The sequence below is a fragment of the Diabrotica virgifera genome, chromosome 1, assembly GCF_917563875.1.
Source record: "Diabrotica virgifera virgifera chromosome 1, PGI_DIABVI_V3a".
Taxonomy (NCBI): domain Eukaryota; kingdom Metazoa; phylum Arthropoda; class Insecta; order Coleoptera; family Chrysomelidae; genus Diabrotica; species Diabrotica virgifera.
The window spans coordinates 230,729,815-230,751,700 of NC_065443.1; the positions used below are offsets into that span (position 1 = coordinate 230,729,815).

The following is a 21,886-nucleotide window of genomic DNA, read 5'->3' on the forward strand; positions in this document are numbered from 1 at the left end:
GTAACGATTTGATGCGCAGGTGTCAGGTAATGGATTATTGGGCCCTTACTTCGTGGAAGACGAGCGTAGAAGACCCTTTACATTAAATCAAGTGCGATATAGAGAACAAATTTTGACACCATTTTTTATTGATCTCAGAGAATTCGGTCGTGCCAGAAACATACAGTTGAATACCCAATGGTTCCAACAGGATGGGGCTACTTGTCATACCACGACAGCATCCTTAGATCTGATTCGAGAAAATTTTGAAAACCGCGTAATTTCCCGTAACACGAATGTTCCTTACCCTTCTCATTCACCTGATTTAACAACTATTGATGCTTACGTATGTGGTATGCTGAAACAATCCATTTTTACAGAAAACCCACCGGCAACTATTGATGAACTCCGTGAAAAAATGTTGACCTTTTTGAGAAAAATGTAGCAGCCTATTTTTAATAACATGCTAAGCAATCTTGTTAAGCTTTATGAGTATTGCTTGGAGCGCAATGGCGAGCACTTTGTATGGAAGCAAAACTTAAAATTCGCAATATTTGAAATGTTGCTATTTAATTTTTCATGTTTAATAAGGCTTTAGTTTTGCAGTGTCGTTTGTTTTGACGCATACTGTATCTAACTGTAATTCATCTGGAAACAATACACGGTTCCAATGAGCAATATGCAATTCTAATTATTAGAAGCATTAAACAAGGCAAAGGAGCTTGATAAGCATGCTAACATTTCCACTCTCTTTTTGAGAACAGACTTTAGAGTTCTAAGTTTTATAACTCGAAGGATATATATCAACTATGTATATATCAACTGAGGATAATGAGCAATAATGGATTTAAATAATGCTTGGTTTTACTGAATCTTGTTTATTACCATGTATGCAAAATATTTTACTAAACTTGTGTTTGATGTAGAAACTGAATTATCCTATATTATCAGTAGTAATTGCACAAGATCTCTAAAATTATCGAATTTTTCTCGAGTCACACTTTGACAGCTTTAATGTCACGACCCGAAGGGGAGTGAAATTATGTCAAAGTGTCGCGAGGGCAAAAATTCGATAATAATTTTAGATATCGAGTGCAATTTGTTGCGATTATTTCATGAATAAAACTGTTCAAAACCAAAATTGTATTGTAATTTATTTATGTAAGTACAAATTAGTACAATTAAACACACAGTTTTCATAAATATTTGACGGTTGAAAGTCATCACTTTTATAATTTTTAAAACATTAATTGTCATTAATGTCACTAAATGTATTTTTTCGTAGCAATGAAGGGCATCTGACGTAATATACTTCACGACGGGATATTATCAAAAATTATCGGGTATAATATCACAAAAGAGTGAGAATAAATTCAAAATAATGCGACAGTTTTTCGAAAATTTGTTGGCTATTGCTATTATATATGGCTATTGCCCAATGACAACAAATTTGAGTAAAAATGGAGCATTATTTTCTTATTTATTCTTACTGCCGTGTGATATTCGTAAGATTATTTTTTAATACGTACATTATGGATATTTTCTTAAATGTGACAGTTGCCAAAACTAGGAAACTGGTTGCCGTTAAACAGAAACAATCTAATTAAAAAAATTCTATCGGTAATTTTCTACAGTAGATAATTCTCAGTATAATTTTAATCTGATTGGACAGAATTAAACACGTGATCAAATATCTTACTATACGATTGGAAGTTAAAATCATTAAAAAATAATCAGATTAATTTTTATTTCTGTAGCTTTCTATTGGTCAGAGTCTCCTATGAAATAAATAATCATTGTTATATATTATATCGACGATTTTTTTCTATTGATCCAGAAATACATTTTTATTTATTGTTGGTTGAACACGTTTTCGGATTATTGCCGGAAAACCCGAAAAATGTCGCGAAGCAGTGAATAGGAAAAAATTATTATAAAAAGATATCCTTACCCTTCGTATATCATCTAAATTGTGTATTTCTGGTGATAAGCCGCCGTGTACGCACAGAAACTGTTGATTCATGAGCGCCGCTAGCGGCAGGCAGTCAAAAGCATCCATACACGCTTCATATACACGTTCTGAATATTTTATTTTACCTGAAAACAATATAGGGGTCATAAACATATGAAATGTAACAGTTATTGTACTTTTAGAACATAAATATTCGATAATATCACATTTTGAACAATATCTCTTGCGAACAAATGACAAATCGTTAAATTCTTATTAGATTCTTTATTCCTGGCATTTTTACATCCAGATCGAAAGCTGGTTGGTTATCAAAATAAACGTTAATGCTAAAGGTTTTACGTTACAATGTGTCGTTTATTTTCACAGAGATTTGAAACTATTGGTGTCAACAATAAAAAGCTTTAAAGCAATATTATTCTTGTACGAATTTGTACGAACTATAGAGAATACAATGTTGGAAGTTTTATGAAAGTGCAATTTTGAGTCCATGCACCGTTAATTCACAACGCGAAACACAACTGTAATATTCATTAAGGTGAAACAGTAGCGATCAACAGGTAGCGAAAACGCGTTCCAAGATTGCGGCTGTAATTTTGAATGTTTTTTCGAGATATTTGGCACACGTATTCGTAATATAATAAAGAATGGCGGTACAGAGCCCAATTTGAAAAATATACTAATATGTGGAAATTACTCTGTAATTAAATACAATATTAAAAAAACGAGCCTGTACCGCCATTAAGACGAAAAAATATACACTTTCTTCAAATAGACTTTTTTATCCGATGCCTAGATTTTGTGTCATTTTGGAACTACTAATGAAATAAAAAATTTTAGTATGTAGTTCCAAAATGACACAAAATCTAGGCATCGGATAAAAAGTTTATTTGAAGAAAGTGTATTTTTTGTTCTTCTTAATGGCGGTACAGGCTCGTTTTTTTTAATATTATATTTAATTACAGAGTAATTTTCACATATTAATATATTTTTCAAATTGGGCTCTGTACCGCCATTCTTTATTATATTACGAATACGTGTGCCAAATATCTCGAAAAAATGTTCAACATTACAGCCGCAATCTTGGAACGCGTTTTCGCTACCTGTTGATCGCTACTGTTTCGTGATTACGTGATTTGGGGAACGGTGACTAACATCTGGGGATCTACCAACATTGAAATTTAGGAAATGTAAAATACGAGGTATTTTATATTATTATCGACTGATATTTATCTTGTGAAAAGAATGAATCTAAAATAGTGTCACTAAACATACTGAATATTTTTTTCTTCATAAAAATATTCATAAAAGTTTATAAGAAAAATATAAGTGAAAGTTTAGAGTTATTTTAGCGGCGAAATATGACAACTTTGACGAATAATAATAATAATAATAATAATAATAATAATAATAATAATAATAATAATAATAAGACGTTTATTGTTCCAAAAAAATATATAAATTTACAAAAAAAAACATAGATTTGAAATGTGGTAGGAACAATGCGTTTTGATATTAGCATCTGTACTTTACCAGAAAATACAGGGCTGTTGAACGCCAACTATCTAAATAAAAAAATTGTTACATTATAATAATAATTAACCTAATAATTTAACCTAAACAAAAAGAAAAAAAATCTAATTCTAAATTCACATAGAAGGAAGAAGAAGAAAAAAAGGAAAGGAAAAGTACAAGAAAAGAAAAGATGAGAAAGAGAAAAATAAACGAGAAGAAGAAATAAAAGATCTGTTTACACATTTTTTACTGATAATTTAATAGTAGAGCTTTAATTTTCTTTTTGAAAATAATAGGAGATTAATTACAATTAAAAATTTTATATTTATTAATAAGTGATGGAGCGATATAAGATAATATTTTCTTAAAGATTTGCTTATTATGCTGGGGAGTTCTAAGTAAGGTTGTAGGTCTCAAGTTTCTTCGGTGCATTTCATTACTGAAGTTTAATTTATTGTACAGATACTTGGGTGTTTTTGTTTTAATGATCTTGTATGTAAAGTTTAGCGAGTGCAAAGTTCGCCTGTTGAACATGTTTAACCAGCCAAGATCAAGAAGTTTGTGAGAAACTCTCTGACGTCTGCGTATTCCAAAAATATACCTAAGACAAGAATTTTGTACTTTTTGTACCCTTTTTTTATTAACAACATTTAAAAATGGTCCATATATATGATCATAGTGATTAAAATGAGAAATAATCAACGATTCACAAAGCATTGCCTTTGTTTTAATATTAAGAAAATGCCTGTGGGGGTATAAAGCCTTTAACATGGAGTAATCCTTTTTTAAACACAAATTAATGTGATTGTTAAAATTTAATTTAGTATCCATAGTAAGTCCTAAATTTTTGGCAGATGCTTGAAAAATAATAGTGTTGTTATCTATAAAAGGTACAATATTCGTTGACAGATGCTCACGTTGATTTTCAGAACAGAACAACATGGCTACCGATTTAGAGGGATTTATTTTAAGTAGATGTTTGTTAGAGCTAGTTAAAATTTCCTGAAGGTCAGAATTAATTCTTGCATTGGCTAACTGCGCCTCATGAGGAGCGAAGGAATATTTTAGTTGTGTATCATCGCAGTATTGATGATAGTCACAATGTTTTAAGGACTTTATAATATTAAAAGTATAAATTTTAAAGAGCAAAGGTCCTAAGATACTTCCCTGAGGAACCCCTGACAGAATATTACAAATATTTGATCGCTTTTCGTCAATTACCACAGTTTGAGTACGAAGAGTTAAATACGATGTTACTAAATTCAATGAAGTTTCATCGAAGCCTATATGTTTTAAAATTGATATTAAAATTTCATGATTGATCATATCAACGCTTTCGAATAGTCCAAGAGAATTAAAACTGTTGCATACTTTCTATCATCTGCGGATACTATATTGTCAATTATATCGGAAATCGCTGTCTCACAACTATAACCTGTCCTAAATCCTGATTGCTTAGCAGGAATAATATTATTTTTTTCCAAAAAATTGCTCATTTGCTTTTCCATAATTTTTTCGATTATTTTCGAGAACGTGGGTAGGACAGATATACATCGCAGGTGATTAAATTCAGTTGGATTCTTTACTTTAGGTAAAGGAATAACTTTTGCTCTTTTCCAAGATGCGGGAAAGTAAAACTTAATGATACAGCTATTAACAATATGCGTAATAAAAGGCACGATAAAGGGGCAACAAAGTTGAATTAGAGTTATATTAAGATCATCCTGTCCAAAGGCTTTTGATTTTACACTCAAGATAATATCGGCAACGTCCTCCATAGACACTGTATTAAAATGAAATGGTTCTTGAACTGGCATAGAATGATTTCTGTAAACACTTAGAAGTTCATTACTGGGTTGTTGATTAATTGAACAAGCCGCTGTAAAATGTTGATTAAGTTTATTAACGTCTTTAAGATTATCTGGAATATGATTTTGTTTTCTGTTAAGTAAATTAATCTTGCTAAGCGTATTCCACTTTTCTTTTACGTTGCAGTTTTGAAGTTTATTGTTTAAATAAATCTTTTTTTCACGTCTAATAGTAGAAGTAGTTAAGTTCCTAATCTGTTTGTAGTAATTCCAGTGTTCCGGATTCCTACTACGACGATATCTATTTAGAGCTTGGTTTCGCATTTTTTTGCATAAGTCGTATATTGTCTGTAATCCAGGGGCAATATGGTTTTTGCTTATTTGTACAACTTCTTAAGGGGGCATGCTTATCAAAAATACCGAGTAATGCATTTGTAAGAAATGTCACTTTTTCATCAATATCATTAATTAAATATAGGTTGTGCAAGGATGCACCCTCAAGATCCCGTTGAAACTCTTCTAAATTAATGCGACTTAATGCTCTGTATGTAAATGAAACATTATTTGGCGGAGGCTTATCAAACTTAATTTTACAGCATGTGAGAAAGTGGTCGGAGATATTGATATCTAAGTTCTCCACATAATGATTGAATAATAAGTTTTTTCAATAGATATTTCGCTTACCCGATTATTGCCGTTTTGATTTTTATTATTCATTTTTATATTTTCATACTGACTTTCTTTCCTTCCCCGACCTGTTGGTATATTCCTATCGTCATCTATTTCCATTTTGTGTTACACACACATCACAAAAGTAATAGTTCAATAGACCCAGCTAATGTTAAAATCTGCTAATAATAATTCACACTGCCTAATTGCTTTCGATGTACACTTAATTAGTGTTAACACCGACAACTAAACTATAACGAAAAAGTGAGAAAAACCATTAAAATTGATATTTTCTTCAGAGAACTTCCAATTATCCGTTTTTTAATTTGACGTTTATTTGACACTCGAATTTATTATAATAAATTTTATCAAAAATGGTAAATAAAAATATTATATTAACGTCAAATGTGTCATATTTGTATCATATGTTTAACGTCAAATTGTGTTCGCCAAAAATTTCAGGCGTTTACGCTAGGAGTCGCGTCAGTCATGCACGGAGCGAATAGTACCTTTTTAAATGTATATAGTAATCTATTGTTAGGATAATATTGTCCTTTTCATGATCATTTTTCAGTGCGTCACAAATTATAGGAAAAAGGGTAAGTCCGTGATAATACACATTTATGACATTTATTCTAACATGACATTTTAGTTAAATCTGACAGTTGTCACATTTTATTTTCAATTTAGAATAAAAACAAATCAAAAGTGTTTCTTGCATTTATAAAATGGTATTTTCTTTGATTTGTATAGTCTTATAAATTATACAGATTATATTTGTAATATTATTATCTAATTAAAAAAAATTATTTTTTTTAATTATGGCGCCATCTATCGACAACTAGAATAATCACAGAACTGCATTCATGGGAATGACCACTGCAAACCAAGTAATTATAATGATCCTAGATCAAGCTTATTAGTTGACACCATGTCTTTGGTTGGTATGGTTCAGTACAACCCAAATGTCAATTAATCAGGAAATACTTTAGACCTTATATTTAGCAATAGTTTTTTGATAAAAAATGTATGTTTGTCTACGAATCCACTTGTTCCCGAGGATAAATATCACAATACTCTAGAGTTTGATGTAGATATTCCTTTTAATATTTGCACTAGGGTTTTAAACCAATCTCGAAGAAATTTTAAACTCTCGAATTGTAATGAAATTAACCGTCTTTTATATGCAGTTGACCGGAAAACTAAATTTAAGTTAAATGATATAAATGAAGCTGTAAATTTGTTTTATAATATTATTGATAAAATCATTGATTTGCATGTACCTACATATCCTAATTACTATAAAAGATACCCTCTTTGGTTCTCTACTTCTACAATAAAAGTTATTAAAGAAAAGCTTAAATTTCATAGTCGATGGAAAAAATACAACAATAATTTAGATTATTTAACCTTCAAAATTTTACGGGGCAGATCTAAATTCTTAATAAATGAAGATTATAAAAAATATTTAACTAACGTTGAAACCAATATTACCGAAAATCCTAAATATTTCTGGCAATTTGTAAAAAATAAGAGAAATTCCAATAGTTTTCCAAACAGTTTGCTTACTGCTCAGGGCTCTACTACTGACGTACAGAAAATTTGTAACGTATTTTCTGATTACTTTGCTTCTGTTTTTGTACCTAGTAATGTTAGCAATTTTGGTAATATTTACACTACCACGCCTTTAAATATCTGTAAATATACTATTACTCGCGAAATTATTGAAAATAAACTTGAAAATTTACCTCATAAAGGGCCTGGACCAGATGAGCTACCTACTGATTTTATTAAAAACTGTAAACAATCTTTAACAGAACCTTTATTTCTGTTGTTTAATAAATCACTTAATGCCGGTCAATTTCCTGATAAATGGAAAAATGCTTTTATTATTCCAATTCATAAATCCGGAAATAAAAGCAAAGTTGAAAATTACAGACCTATTTCTAAGTTAAATATTTTTAGTAAGGTATTTGAAAGTATAATTTCTGATTTTCTTTATTATGACGTAAAAGACCTACTTAATATTGAACAACATGGCTTTATGAAAAAACGTTCAGTCGATACAAACTTATTCTTATACATTGAATACATACTTCAAAGTCTAAATGAGAGAAAAAGCATTGATTCAGTTTATACTGATTTCAGTAAAGCTATCGATAAAATCGATCATTCGATTCTTGTTTTGAAACTATCTGAAATCGGTATACATGGTAATTTATTAAGATCGTTTGACTCATACGTCAGAAATAGATCACAACAAGTAACTTTAGGAGCTTTTAAATCCAATGCTGTGATCACTACGTCAGGAGTGCCTCAGGGGTCCCATTTAGGTCCTTTACTTTTTAATTTATATGTTAATGATATTTCTGCCTGTTTTAAATTTGCTAAATTTATTATGTATGCCGACGATTTAAAGATATATCACTGTATTTCATGTCCTAATGATAGAATTCAATTTCAAGAAGACTTAAACAATTTATCTGATTATTGTGTAAGAAATAACCTGTTTTTAAATGTTTCAAAATGTAATTATATACATTTTTCTCGCAGCAGCCCTGACTTAAACTATAACACATATGAAATTTCTAAGTGTGTATTGCATGCAGTAGAAAGCGTTAAAGATCTTGGTATACTTTTGGACCGTAAGCTACTCTTTGATCAACATATCTCTAATATTACTAGAAAAGCCAGTAAGCAATTGGGCTTCATATATAGAACTTGTTTTGAGTTACAAAGCTCTTTTACCATTAGAACGTTATACAGTGCTAGTCAAAAGTCCGTACCCCCCCTCGTATCTTTTGAACGGTTATAGCTATAATAGTGAAATTTGTAGGGAGGAAATAAACGGACGTAAGCCTCTTAACTAGTCATGACAGGTGACGTAATTATGACAGATGACTTTACAGCTCCACTGTGACAGATAATTTTAAATGGGACCTTATGGCAAGTGATACCTTGTTTGAAAGGTATTGAAAATACCTATTCAGTCATACTAATTTTGTTTGAGTTTAAGCTAATTTTGATGAATAAATGAAATAAATATAAAATTGTAGTTACGCATTTAAATAAAAAAATTCAAAATTCCGCCTATGATTACTTATCAAAAAGGTTGACGTTGACGTAAAAACTACTAGAGAATTGAAAAACGTCATCTTTTTGACAAAAAAATCCATAGGCGGACATTTGAATTTTTATTAATTAAATGCGAAACTACAATATTATATTTATTTAATTTTTTCACCAAAATCAAAATCAACTTAAACCCAAAAAAATTAGTATAACTGAATAGGTATTTTGAATACCTTTCAAATGAGGTATCACTTGCTATAAGGTCTCATTTAAAATTATCGGTCACAGTGGCTCTGTAACGTCATCTGTCACTATTACGCCACCTGTCATGATTAGTTAAGAAGCTTATCTCCGTTTATTTCCTTCCTCCAAATTTCACTATTATAGGTATACGCTGTGAGGGGATATTTACAAATTCGCGAACGCCAGTAGTGACAAGTCTGTAAACCTTTACCGGAAATTTGACATAAATGTCAAAGTGATTAATTTAAAATTAAAATTAAAAACATTAATTATAAAAAATATTAGTTGGTCAAAGCTGTGGTATATATTTTTACCTTAAATATGCTTACGTTTTAAATACTGAATTTAAGTTTTTTTAATGTTCTATTAATCTATTAATCCATTAATCTTAGCGCCATCTACACGATAATTGTGAAAGTATCCGAAGTAAGAAATTCATATTTTGTCAATAGAACGTCAAAATGATTAGCAAAATCGTAAAAAAATCCATTACAATTTAATTACTTTTTTGCGTTGTAAATATTAAGCGATAACAATTAAATAATAAATTTAAAAATTACCGGTGAAAGTTGAATAGTAGTCCGCTAGGAGCGACACCAGCGAAGCTCACAGCGTATAACCGATCAAAAGATACGAGGGGGTACGGACTTTTGACTTGCACTGTATATGGCATATGTCAATAGTATTTTAATGTTTGGTTCTATTATTTGGAATCCGCGTTATTCGGTATACATCTCTAAAGTGGAATCCATTCAAAACAAGTTTATTTCCTATTGTAAAAGGAAATTTTATCCTGATAGTGATAGACAACGCATTCGCTCTAATTTAAAAATAATTTCTCTTGAGCATAGTAGACAAATTGTGGATGTTTTGTTTGTTCACAAGGTCCTAAATAATAATGTAGATTGTATTGACCTTATAAATTTCCTGAAAATTCGTACTCCAAGCCACACTACTAGAAATAATTATACTTTTGTTACGGACCAAGCATGCACAAATTACTTTTTAAATTCACCTGCTCATATAATGACAAATACTTATAATAAATTGTCTAGCGTTGTGGATATTGATATCTTCTTTCATAAAGCGGATATGATTAAAAAACTATTGAAGAATCACTTCCTTGAAACTTAGTCTTTTCGTGTATTCAGTCTTGTTATCGCTTATTTTCTCATTTTTTTTCTGTTTTTTTTTCTTCTCTTTTGTTCATACATATTATATCATTTTCTGTATTTATGTTCTAACTTCAATGAATATTTTTACTTTTAGTTTGTAGTTATATATCAGTTTGTAAAATTGTAAATGTATCTGAAATTCTGTAGTGGATACTTTTATGGGTTTGTCCTGTCTGTATCCCAAATAAAATAAAAAAAAAAAAAAAAACTAGAAGTAATCACCGACGTGCCTTTTTTTCTGTCACATACAATTTAATGCGTTAGAAAGAAATCGAAAAACTGTGACGAACTGAAAGATGATCATGAGAAAAAGAATATACGTCAAACCATGTAGCTGCGTTAGTTAACAATATTTATTATCAGCAATATGCTTTTATAGTAAGTACTACCTAACACAGGGTAATCACGATCCTATGGTTTAGTCTGCGGTTCTATCTGAAATTGAAATGTCCTAAAACTTCATTTCTCTTCCAACTATTCCTTAATCCAATTGATCTTCTGTCAGATATACCCAACAGAAAAAATTTAGGTCTGGCCTGGCTAGAACTTACACAAAGCACTACAAGAACTTACAATAGTTTGAGTAAAATAATATTATCGGTGGATAAGAATTATATAAGTTCGATAATAGGAAACGTTAAGCGACGTATTATTCAATCATGTGTAAATACAAATGGTTTATACAAATACCGAATAATAATTTGAATTATAAATGCATTAACAATCATTTTTGTATTTGATGAGTAAATTGTATTTAAACGTTTTTTAAATATACAGGGTGGTTTATCTTATTCGCCTCGGTGTCTGTACGGAAAACCACTTAATATTTAAAAAAAATTTCTTCACAGAAATATACAGGGCCATTAATGCTACAATCTAAAAATAATGTCAATTACACAGGGTGCTCCAAAAAAGAGTGGTATATCAAAGTTTTATTTTTCCTTATGGAATGCCTTATATCTGATGACATTATTGAATTGACCTTAAAAAAATAAGCTATACTTTCATAAGGGTTCTGTATACCTAAATACAGGGTGTTTTGATTTATTTCGATTTTTATAAAAATGTAAGGTTTTAGAAAAAAATAAATATCTACGAATCTAAGAATCAGTAACAAATTCTTCCTTGGATCTCAATAATAGACTATTTAGCATACTTATAGAGATGCTTATTGCAACAAAGTTTTTTACAGGGTGGTCAAAATATGAGATTGTTCTATTAACGAATTCAAGCTGTAATAACTTACTTATTTTAAATGAAACACCCTGTATCTTACTAGACTATCGCGTAGAAAATTTATTTAGCTTTCAATTCTTATTAGGGTTTCCTATACCTATCTCCTTTCATTTTTTAAATATTTAAAGATTTCCTAGCTTTCAATTTGTATTAGGGTTTCCTATACCTATATTTTTACAGGGTGGTCAAAATATTAGATTGTTCAATTAACAAATTCAAGCTGTAATAACTTACTTATTTTAAATGGAACACCCTATATCTTACTAGTCTATCGCGTAGAAAATTTATTTAGCTTTCAATTCTTATTAGGGTTTCCTATACCTATCTCCTTTCATTTTTTAAATATTTAAAGATTTCCTAATTTGTAAGGTTTAAAAATTAGAATTATGTAAGTACCTAATGTCGTGGTTATGTACAACACATCACCAACACCGGCAATACACTTAGGCAAGATACTGTCATTAGTAAAATTTTCATTGTTATCATGTAATCACACAGAATGTTGTATTATTTTAGTTGATTTTGGCCTACATGTGACATTGAATAATATGTTTATATTTAACTGCATACCCTATATTAGATGCCGTATTCTGGAAGATATTTAAATTATATTTCATTCCGTATAAGTATTTTCCATATCTTAAACCGACGGTTATTAAGTAAATTTAAGAACTCCACTTTTTGTTTGAATCTTTGAATCGTAATTACAAACAATTAAATGCAATGGCTACTATGACGAAAACGAGCCTATTGTACAAAAATATGTAAAAATGTGTATTTACAGAATAACATGGGAATTTATATTTACAGAATAACATGTGTATTGAGAATGTTTACATGGAATTAAAGAGATTTTAAATATCTTCCATAATAAAGAATAGAATATCGAGTTTGTTATATAAAATAAGAACCCTCTGTGTGATTAAATGATAAAAATGTGAATTTTATTAACGAAATTATCTTGACTAAGATATTTGGGTATATTGCCGGTGTTGGTGATGTGTTGTAAATAACCACGACATAGGTACTTAATTCTAATTTTTAAACCTTACAAATTAGGAAATCTTTAAATATTTGAAAAATGAAAGGAGATAGGTATAGGAAACCCTAATAAGAATTGAAAGCTAAGTAAATTTTTTACGCTATAGACTAGTAAGATACAGGGTGTTCCATTTAAAATAAGTAAGTTACTACAGCTTGAATTTGTTAATAGAACAATCGAATATTATGACCACCCTGTAAAAAGATAGATATAGGAAACCCTAATATAAATTGAGAGCTAAGTAACTTTTCTACGCGATAGACTAGTAAGATACAGGGTGTTCGATTTAAAATAAGTAAGTTATTACAGCTTGAATTTGTTAATAGAACAATCTCATATTTTGACCACCCTGTAAGAAATTTTGTTGCAGTAAGCATCTGTTTAAGTATGCTAAATAGTTTACTATTAAGATACAAGAAAAAATTTGTTACTGATTCTTAGATTCGTAGATATTTATTTTTTTCTAAAACCTTACATTTTCATAAAAATCGAAATAAATCAAAACACCCTGTATTTAGGTATAGGGAACCCTTACGAAAGTATAGTTTATTTTTTAAGGTCAATTCAGTAATGTCATCAGATATTAGGCATTCCATAAGAAAAAATATAACTTTGATATACCACTCTTTTTTGGAGCACCCTGTATAATTCACATTATTTTTAGATTGTAAGTATTAAAGACCGTGCATATTTCTGTGAAGAAATTTTTTGTGAATATCAAGTGGTTTTCCGTACAGAGACCGAGGCGCATAAGATGAACCACCCTGTATGTATTTCAACTTATGTAGGTATGTAAGTTACATAATAATTTATCGCAGCTTCTGTAAGTTCTGTACAACATCTGGCGTATTATACCTAATAATGTTTTTTTTTTCATTAGATAACAATAATTATCGTCACAAGATTAAGTAGCTAATTTGAAAAATATCACCGTACGAAAAAATATTTAGTTTTTATGACATTTCACAATCATAACAATACACCTCTACACCTACACAAATATGTTTACCTAACTTGGTTATGAACACAAATGTGCATTTGTAATCAGGATAAAAAGGCGTGCAATAGAATAAGGCATGACTAACTAATGGCAAATAAAAAAATCAAATAAATATATTATGAGTATCATTGACAACTGAATGTAATGTAATGTAATAACTGACTATAGAAAAACATTAAAATTAGACGAGAAGTACTAGGACGATATTATGCAATAGGCATGTGACAACGAGATTACAGCTGAATGGGCAGGAAACGGAATTGCTATTAAGGGAGTAACCGCAAAATCTTAGTCCTATTCTATTTAAATCCATTCATAGTTTTCGAGTCCTGAAAAAACTAATAAATATTTTTGAAAAATTTAAACGCAGAATGAAAGATTATTACATTATTACCGAGGGCCGAAAGTCCCATAGAATAAACAAAAACCTTTGAAAGTCCGTTTCTTTTGAACGGAATAATTGAAATTAAAAATCACACTAAAATTTCTCTATTTTTTACCCCTGTAACTTATTAAAATAAACAGAAATTTTCAGGGATTTTGGGTCGGTAATAATGCAATCTTTCATTCTGCGTTTAAATTTTTTAAAAATACTAGTAATCTCAGGATTTGAAAAAAAAAAATGAATTTATTTTAAAAGCATTGTCCGGAATTTTGAATCTGATCTTTGTTGATCCTCTTTAGTACTTCTTCATTAGTTTTTCTTGCTGTCCCAGGTATCTTCAACATCCGTCTATGAATCCACATTTCCAATGCCTCAATTCTGTTCATGATTGATACTTTTATTGTCGTCCACACTTTTGCACCATACAAAAGTACAGACAAACAGAGCACTTATAGTCGAGGCATTGAAGCACAAAAAAAATGCATTACTGTCGATTTTTGGCGCAGTAAGACAGCTTTTAATGTAGTTTGGTGCGTTGGATTCGTGAGAATGTCAGGAAATTTTGTGAACTAATGTAATGAATAAGAAATCTCAAATTGCATTTGTGCATAAGAAAAATGCACTTCAAAAATGCATTTCAAAAATGCATTTCGCTAAATAGTGGGAAAAATTGACTGAATTTTCTTACTCGGGGGTTTTTGGGGTCGCAGAAAAGGAATACGAGGTCGGCGAGAGTATGCAAACTACCTGGTGCCTGCAGCGGTTGTAATAAACGTCTTCCTCTGGAGTATTATGGTAATTTCTTAAATAATTGGCCCAAACTTGTAACTCAGGGGGTTTTTGGGGTCGCTGAAAATGAATATGAGGTCGGCGAGAGTGTGCAAACTACCTGGTGCCATTGGTGCCTGCAGCGGTTGTAATAAACGTCTTACTCTGGAGTATTGTGGTAATTTGTTAAATAATTGGCCCAAACTTGTTACTCGGAGGTCTTTGGTGTCACTGAAAATAAATATCGCAACGACTAAATTCTAATTTCATATCATTTAAAGCAGTTTGAATTAAGGCGTAAGTGGATGATGTGGTCTTGCCTTGAGAGAAAATTACTAGATACAGAATGTACTTTATGGCTATTGCCAAAAATAAAAAGATTGTCATTGGAAAAATTCTTTCGTCTGTTGATGTATTTACCCAGCATTTAAAAAGGGTATATTTACAAACACAAATTTGGCTGCATGGAGAGGACAGAAACATGAACCCAACCGATTGGGGATGGGAATTACAAAATAATGTAATAATTCCAGTTAGAATGACTCAGCCACCTGGTCCTCCAAACATTTTAAATTTAATATTCTGTAGTTGTAAGTCAGACTGGAAGCATGGGTTAGTTTGTAATTTTGCCTGCAAAAATTGTGCAGGCTCTGATTGCACAAATATTGCATTGGACTCGAGAGAGTAATGCAATAATGAAGAAGAAGAGGATAATGATGAAGAAAATGAATTTTAAAGATAAATTACGATAAATTTTGTATAATGAACTTTTCTAACTATAAATATATTGTAATAATAAAAATTCATGTTTATTTATAATAAAAATACCACCCTTTTCGATCACTATATTTACATCGAAGAAAATAGAGCCTAAAATAATACCCTAAAAGCCCCCGAGTAACGAGTTTAAACTAATTATATGATAAATTACCATACTCCAGAGGAAGACGTTTATAATATTTATTACACCCGCTGCAGGCACCAGGTATTTTGCACACCCTCGCCGACCTCATATTCATTTTCAGCGACCCCAAAACCCCCGAGTTACAAGTTTGGGCCAATTATTTAACAAATTACCATAATACTCCAGACTCCAGAGGAAGACGTTTATTACACCCTCTGCAGGCCCCAGGTAGTTTGTACACTCTCGCCGAGCTCATATTCGTTTTCAGCGGCCCCAAAAACGCCCCGTGTAAGAAAATTGAGTCATTTTTCCCACTATTTACCGAAATTCATTTTTGAAATGCATTTTTCTTATGCACAAATGCAATTTGAGATTTCTTATTCATTACATTAGTTCACAAAATTTCCTGACATTCTCACGAATCCAACGCACCAATCCGCATTAAAATCCGTCTTACTGCAAAAAAATCGACACTTCAATCCTTCAATGTCTCGACTATTTACCATCCTTTGTCTTAATTCTAAACTGAAATGATTATTGCAAAGAAATGTTTTCATCGTCGTAAAAGTAGTTTCAGTCATTTCTAATCCGCGTTTTATTTCTCTATGTGGATCTAGTTGTTCCGTTATGATAGTTCCCAAATACACAATTTTGTGAACTTTGTCAATTTAGACTCCATTTAATTGAAGCTCTGCATCTGGATGTCATTACCTACGACTCAAATTTAAAAATTTGGTTTTGTGTGAGTTTATTTTCAGACCTATTTCCTCTCCTACTTCGTGAATACGATCAGGCAGAATTTGGAAACCTTTAATATTTGCTTACAGAATCACTGTAGTTACTAAGATTAAATTAGAGAAGCAAAAAATAAATATTATAGCAGTTTATAGCCCAGAAAACTGCAAACCTGAAGTCGACAGACTCCACTTTTATAACGAGCTTCAACAGACAGTGGACGAAATACCAGCCAATGAGATAATATACATTTTAGGAGACATGAACGCAAGAGTCTGTAACATAATTATACCAGGAATAAAGAAACGATTCAATGAAGACAACAAAAATGAAAATGGAGAACTACTTATTAACTTTTGCTCTCAGGACGAATTTGGAATAAACAATACGTTCTTCAGACACAAATATCAACAAAAATATACATTCCAAAATACAAGAAAACACAGATCCGTTATTGATTATATATTGACAAACAGCAACATCCTCCACTCTCAAGTACTAGATGTACGATATTTAAGTGCAGCTAATATTGAAAGCCATCACAACCTAGTACTTGGAAAAATCAGAATAGAGCTACAAAGAAACAGGAAAGAAGATCATGTTGAATGTGAGTCAAGAATAAAGGTAGAACAACTACGAGACTTGTCAACAAGAGATCTATACCAGAGAAGACTGCAAAAAGTACTGAATGAAAACTACAGAACACCGGATGAAGACATAGAAGAAAGTTGGGGGAAGATCAGAGATAATATCAAAATGGCATCAACGGAAGCACTTGGAGAACGTAAGATAAGTAAACATATACGAAGGAAAAAGAGGAACACCATGGTTCTGTGAAGAAATAAAAATAAAATGCCAAGAAAAAAGAAAATCTACCTAAAATACAAGTCCAAAAGAACGAGACAAACATATGAAGAATATAAAAGAGTACGAAATTAATTAAACTCTATAGTAAGAAGGAAGAAAACAGAACATTGGGAAGCATTTTCAAAAGAGATTGAGCACGACTTTTATGGGATGCAAAAGTAAATATGGAAAATGTTAAGAGGTCAAAGAGCAGAGATGAAGAAATTGATAGAATTAAAATATATTGATACAAATACATGGACAATTTACCCAAAAAACCTCTATCAAACAGCTAATCACGAAGAACTGGAAACACCAGGATTAGAATCGGATGAGCAAACAGAAATTAAAGAGGAGGATATATAAAGAACGCCTTAAAAAAGATGAAAAATTGAAAAGCTCCTGGGAAAGATGGAATAGCTAATAAACTTTTAAAATACAGAGGAGACAGACTTCACAAAAAACTGAATATCCTTATAAGTAAAATAATAAATACAGGAAGAATTCCAGAAGAATGGAGAACGACTCAAATGATAGCGATATTTAAGAAAGGTGATAGGGCAGACCCCAGTAGCTATCCAGGGATAAATTTATTGAGCACTACACTGAAATTCACAACAAAAATACTTATGGAGAAAATAATGGCCTGCATAAATATATCGGATGAACAACAAGGATTTAGAAGTGGAAGATCATGTAACGATGCAGTTTTTGTGATAAGGCAAATATCGGAGAAATCATTAGAATATAACAAACCAGCCTTTTTCTGTTTCATAGACCTAGAGAAAGCGTTTGATAGAATCCAATTAAAAGATGTGATACACATAATATGCAAGAAATAAAATAGAAATGACAGTCAATGGAATAATAACAGAACCCATAGAAACAAACACAGGAATCAGGCAAGCAGATTCACTAAGCCCTCTACTGTTTAATATAATGTTGGATGCAATAATAAAATAAGTGAAGAAAAAAAGAGGGTACAAAATGAGCAATAGAGATATAAAAATACTGTTACGCTGATGAGACCGTGTTAGTAACGGAGTGCGAAGACGACCTACGAAGATTATTGTACGAGTTCAACATTAACGCAAAAGAAATGAATATGAAAATATCAGCCCAAAAAACAAAAAGCTTAGTAATTGCCAAAGAACCAATAAGATGCAAATTGGAGTTAGACAATCAAATTATACAACAAACAATGACTTTCAAATACCTGGGAATTAATCTATCAGCCGACAACAATATCGAATAAGAGGTAAAGACCAAATAATTAAAGCCAGTAGAACGGCCGGATGCCTAAACGACACAATTTGGAAAAACAAACACCTAAGATTGGAAACAAAGGCCCGAATATATAAGTCATCTGGAAACCAACCAAATGAAGATCTTAAGAAGGATTACTGTAAAAGGACTACAGGATAGGGTAAGAAGTGAGGAAATCAAACGCATATGAGGGGTAGACAATATAAATACCTGGGTAAATAACAGAAAAAAAGAGTGGAATGAGCACATAAGCAGGATGTATGAATCAAGGATAGTAAGAATAGCCAGGGACAAGTCACCGTTAGGCAGGAGAAGTATAGTACGCCCAAGGAAAAGATGGAATGACAACTTAGGGGCAGAATGAAAGGCACCGCTGAAGAAAAACAGGCAGTACTGCCTATACAAAAGAAGAAGAAGAAGAAGAAGAATCACTGTATCGTCCGCGTATCTAATTACATGAAGTAATTTTCCATTGAATTTTATTCCATTTGGCTGTCTGTCAAAGGGCTTTTTCAATAACTGGTCCGAGTAAACATGAACAATGTTGGGGACAAAATCGCATGGCAGCATTAACCTTTTTTGGGTTATTAAAAAATTCGAAATAAAACGAAAAAAGTTTTAGTCCAGGGCGCATCTGATTTGAGATGGACGTTGAGAGGTGACTAAACGCTTTTTTGCAGAAATTGCTTATGGCGGATTTCGAAACTAATATTATTTCTAAACAAAATTTAAAACCCACAGTATGGTGGAGATATGTAGATGATGTGTTTTCAATATGGCCTCATAAATCAGAATTGTTGGATACGTTCCTGAATATTATAAACGATCAAGAAGAGACAATAAAATTTACAATGGAAAAGGAATACAATAACAGCCTACCTTTCCTCGATGTGTTGATCTCAAAGAAGGATATTGGATATGAGACTCAAGTGTATAGAAAATCAACACACACCAACAGATACCTCAATTACAAGTCAAATCACAACATCAACGTTAAAAAGGGAATCATTAAATCCTTATATGATAGAGCCAAAATTACTTGTTCTAACGAAAATTCCTTTTTAGCAGAAAAACAATTGTTAACATCTGTTTTATTAAAAAATGATTATCCTTTATCGTTTATAAATAAGGAATTGTCAAGATTGGATCGAATGGAACAGAACAACTTAGAACGGGATCCTACAACATTCACAAGAAATAATACGAGAAAAATATCAATACCATATATAAAAGGACTATCCGAGAAACTTAAAACAATAGGAAATAAATTCAACATTTCAACAACATTCAAAACAACAAACACATTGAGATCTATTCTATTTAAAACTAAACCTAACAATGATCAAGAAAGAACAAAGAATTGCATTTATAAAATACCTTGTGAATGCGAACAATTTTATTTAGGTGAGACATCAAGACCATTAGACGTTAGAATAAGTGAACATCAATCTTATATTAAAAATAGAGAATTTGATAGATCTCAAATATGTCAACACGCATGGGATAATGAACATAGAGTTCAGTGGAGAGATTCAAGTATAGTCCTGAAAGAATCAGATAGTAAAAAGAGAAAAATCAAAGAAGCGGCTCTAATTCTGCTAAATGAAACCAATTGTGTCGCAAATTCCTCGGTAGAATGCAGTAGGATGTGGTTGCCCATACTGAAAGAGGAAGTCAACAGAAAGAAAATACCAAGATTAGTAAGTCAATAACATCGAGCTGGTACATATTATATATTTTAGTATTACTTATATATCTAGTATTATTAATATTATTTATAATTTAAACATGTTACAAGTCAGAATTTGGTATTATTTTTTGAGAGTAAATTAAATGTAAGACCAAATACTTACGATGTCGGGATAGTATCACAAGGTTTTTTCCTGGTTTTCCCTTGTGATTTACTATGAAGTCTCTAACGCGAGAATTTTACTGTCGTTGCATTTGGTTGTCTTTTTAAAGACAGATCACATGCTATAATTTTTTTGTGACGGATATTCTTGAGTTGGGGTTGATTTCATGTAATCGAATGAACTATCTTTCAGTAAGTCGTCCCAGGAACGCAACTCATAAATATTGGCAATATCATTTTAAAGTGTTCTACTTTAAAATGTATAATATATGTCTAAATTGCCAATATAAATGAGTCAGATTAAATAAATTATTAGAAGAATTTTTTTGCTTAGCAACAACATTTTTGTTTATTTAGTAATATTTTGTATTTTGACAACGGCACCCGATTTGGGCGTCGAAACGTTAATAAAATTATTTTTTTCATTTTAATTGTGGCTTATTTCCCATATAAATAATTAATCATAAAAATGCCACAAGGAAATAGCTTCAGAACAACATGCTTCAAAATAAATCAAATAATAATATTTGAATTATCCTCCCTCTCAAAAAGGTCCGGAACACTGTTTAAATAATCAAAATGTCAAAAAATGAAGGAAAAATTCGATTTTTTTTCTTGGTTTTTTGATTATAACTTTAAAAGTGTTCATTTCCGAGAAAAGTTGTACTAACATAAAAGTTGCGTAATTAAATTTCCTATAATATAGAACTAGTTACAAATTTATAAAATAGTCACCCTAGTTGCAAAATAGCAATAATTGCGAAAAAAACATACAAAAACACGTATTCGCATTTTACGTTTTCAACCATTTGTGCCACACTTAGGACCTTCATATTTCACCCAGAAAAACTTTATGATGCAGTAAAACAATAGTGTAAATTTCATTAAGATCGGTTGAATACATTTTGCAAAATAAATTTTGCAATCCAGCTTTCGCAAAAAAAATTCATTTTTTCAAAATGTTACAGGACTGAAAATAAAGCAGATAGGAAGTTGAAATTTTTTTTGCTTATAGAAGTATACTGTACCTTTCATTTGCAGTTTGCAAAATTAAAATCGATTAATTGCCACGGCGTCAGGAAATTTTTTAAATAAACATTAATTATTGGTGCTATGCGCAGGACAGCGGTGTTCGATTCACACAAGTTGATTTCCACCAAAATTTGTTCCAATTTTTATCTAATATATTATTTTCTTACTCTATATTTTGTTGTATTTTAATATTTTAATTCCACAAATATCAAACTAATTTTATTATTGTTTGTGAAATATTGTTTAAACAATTGCATATGTTTAAAAATAATAAACTTTTATTCTCTAAGTTAAAATATATGAACAAAAAAGTTTTTGCTAATAAAAGTATTATTTCAAAGGATAGAGTATGTGTTTTTATTTTGCAATAAACAAATTTATTTATTTATA

General features: G+C 30.8%; 1 protein-coding gene across 7 annotated transcripts in view; it reads right to left on the minus strand.

The window, feature by feature from the left end:
• Positions 1-21,886, minus strand: part of LOC114339424 (serine/threonine-protein phosphatase 2B catalytic subunit 2-like) — a 1,099,401-nt gene that overhangs the window by 369,885 nt on the left and 707,630 nt on the right. For all 7 annotated transcript variants that reach the window (XM_050647774.1, XM_050647800.1, XM_050647797.1 and 4 more), the window contains exon 5: positions 1,931-2,076. In XM_050647774.1, coding sequence (XP_050503731.1) covers positions 1,931-2,076 — 146 coding nt within the window. The remainder of the gene's footprint in view (positions 1-1,930; positions 2,077-21,886) is intronic.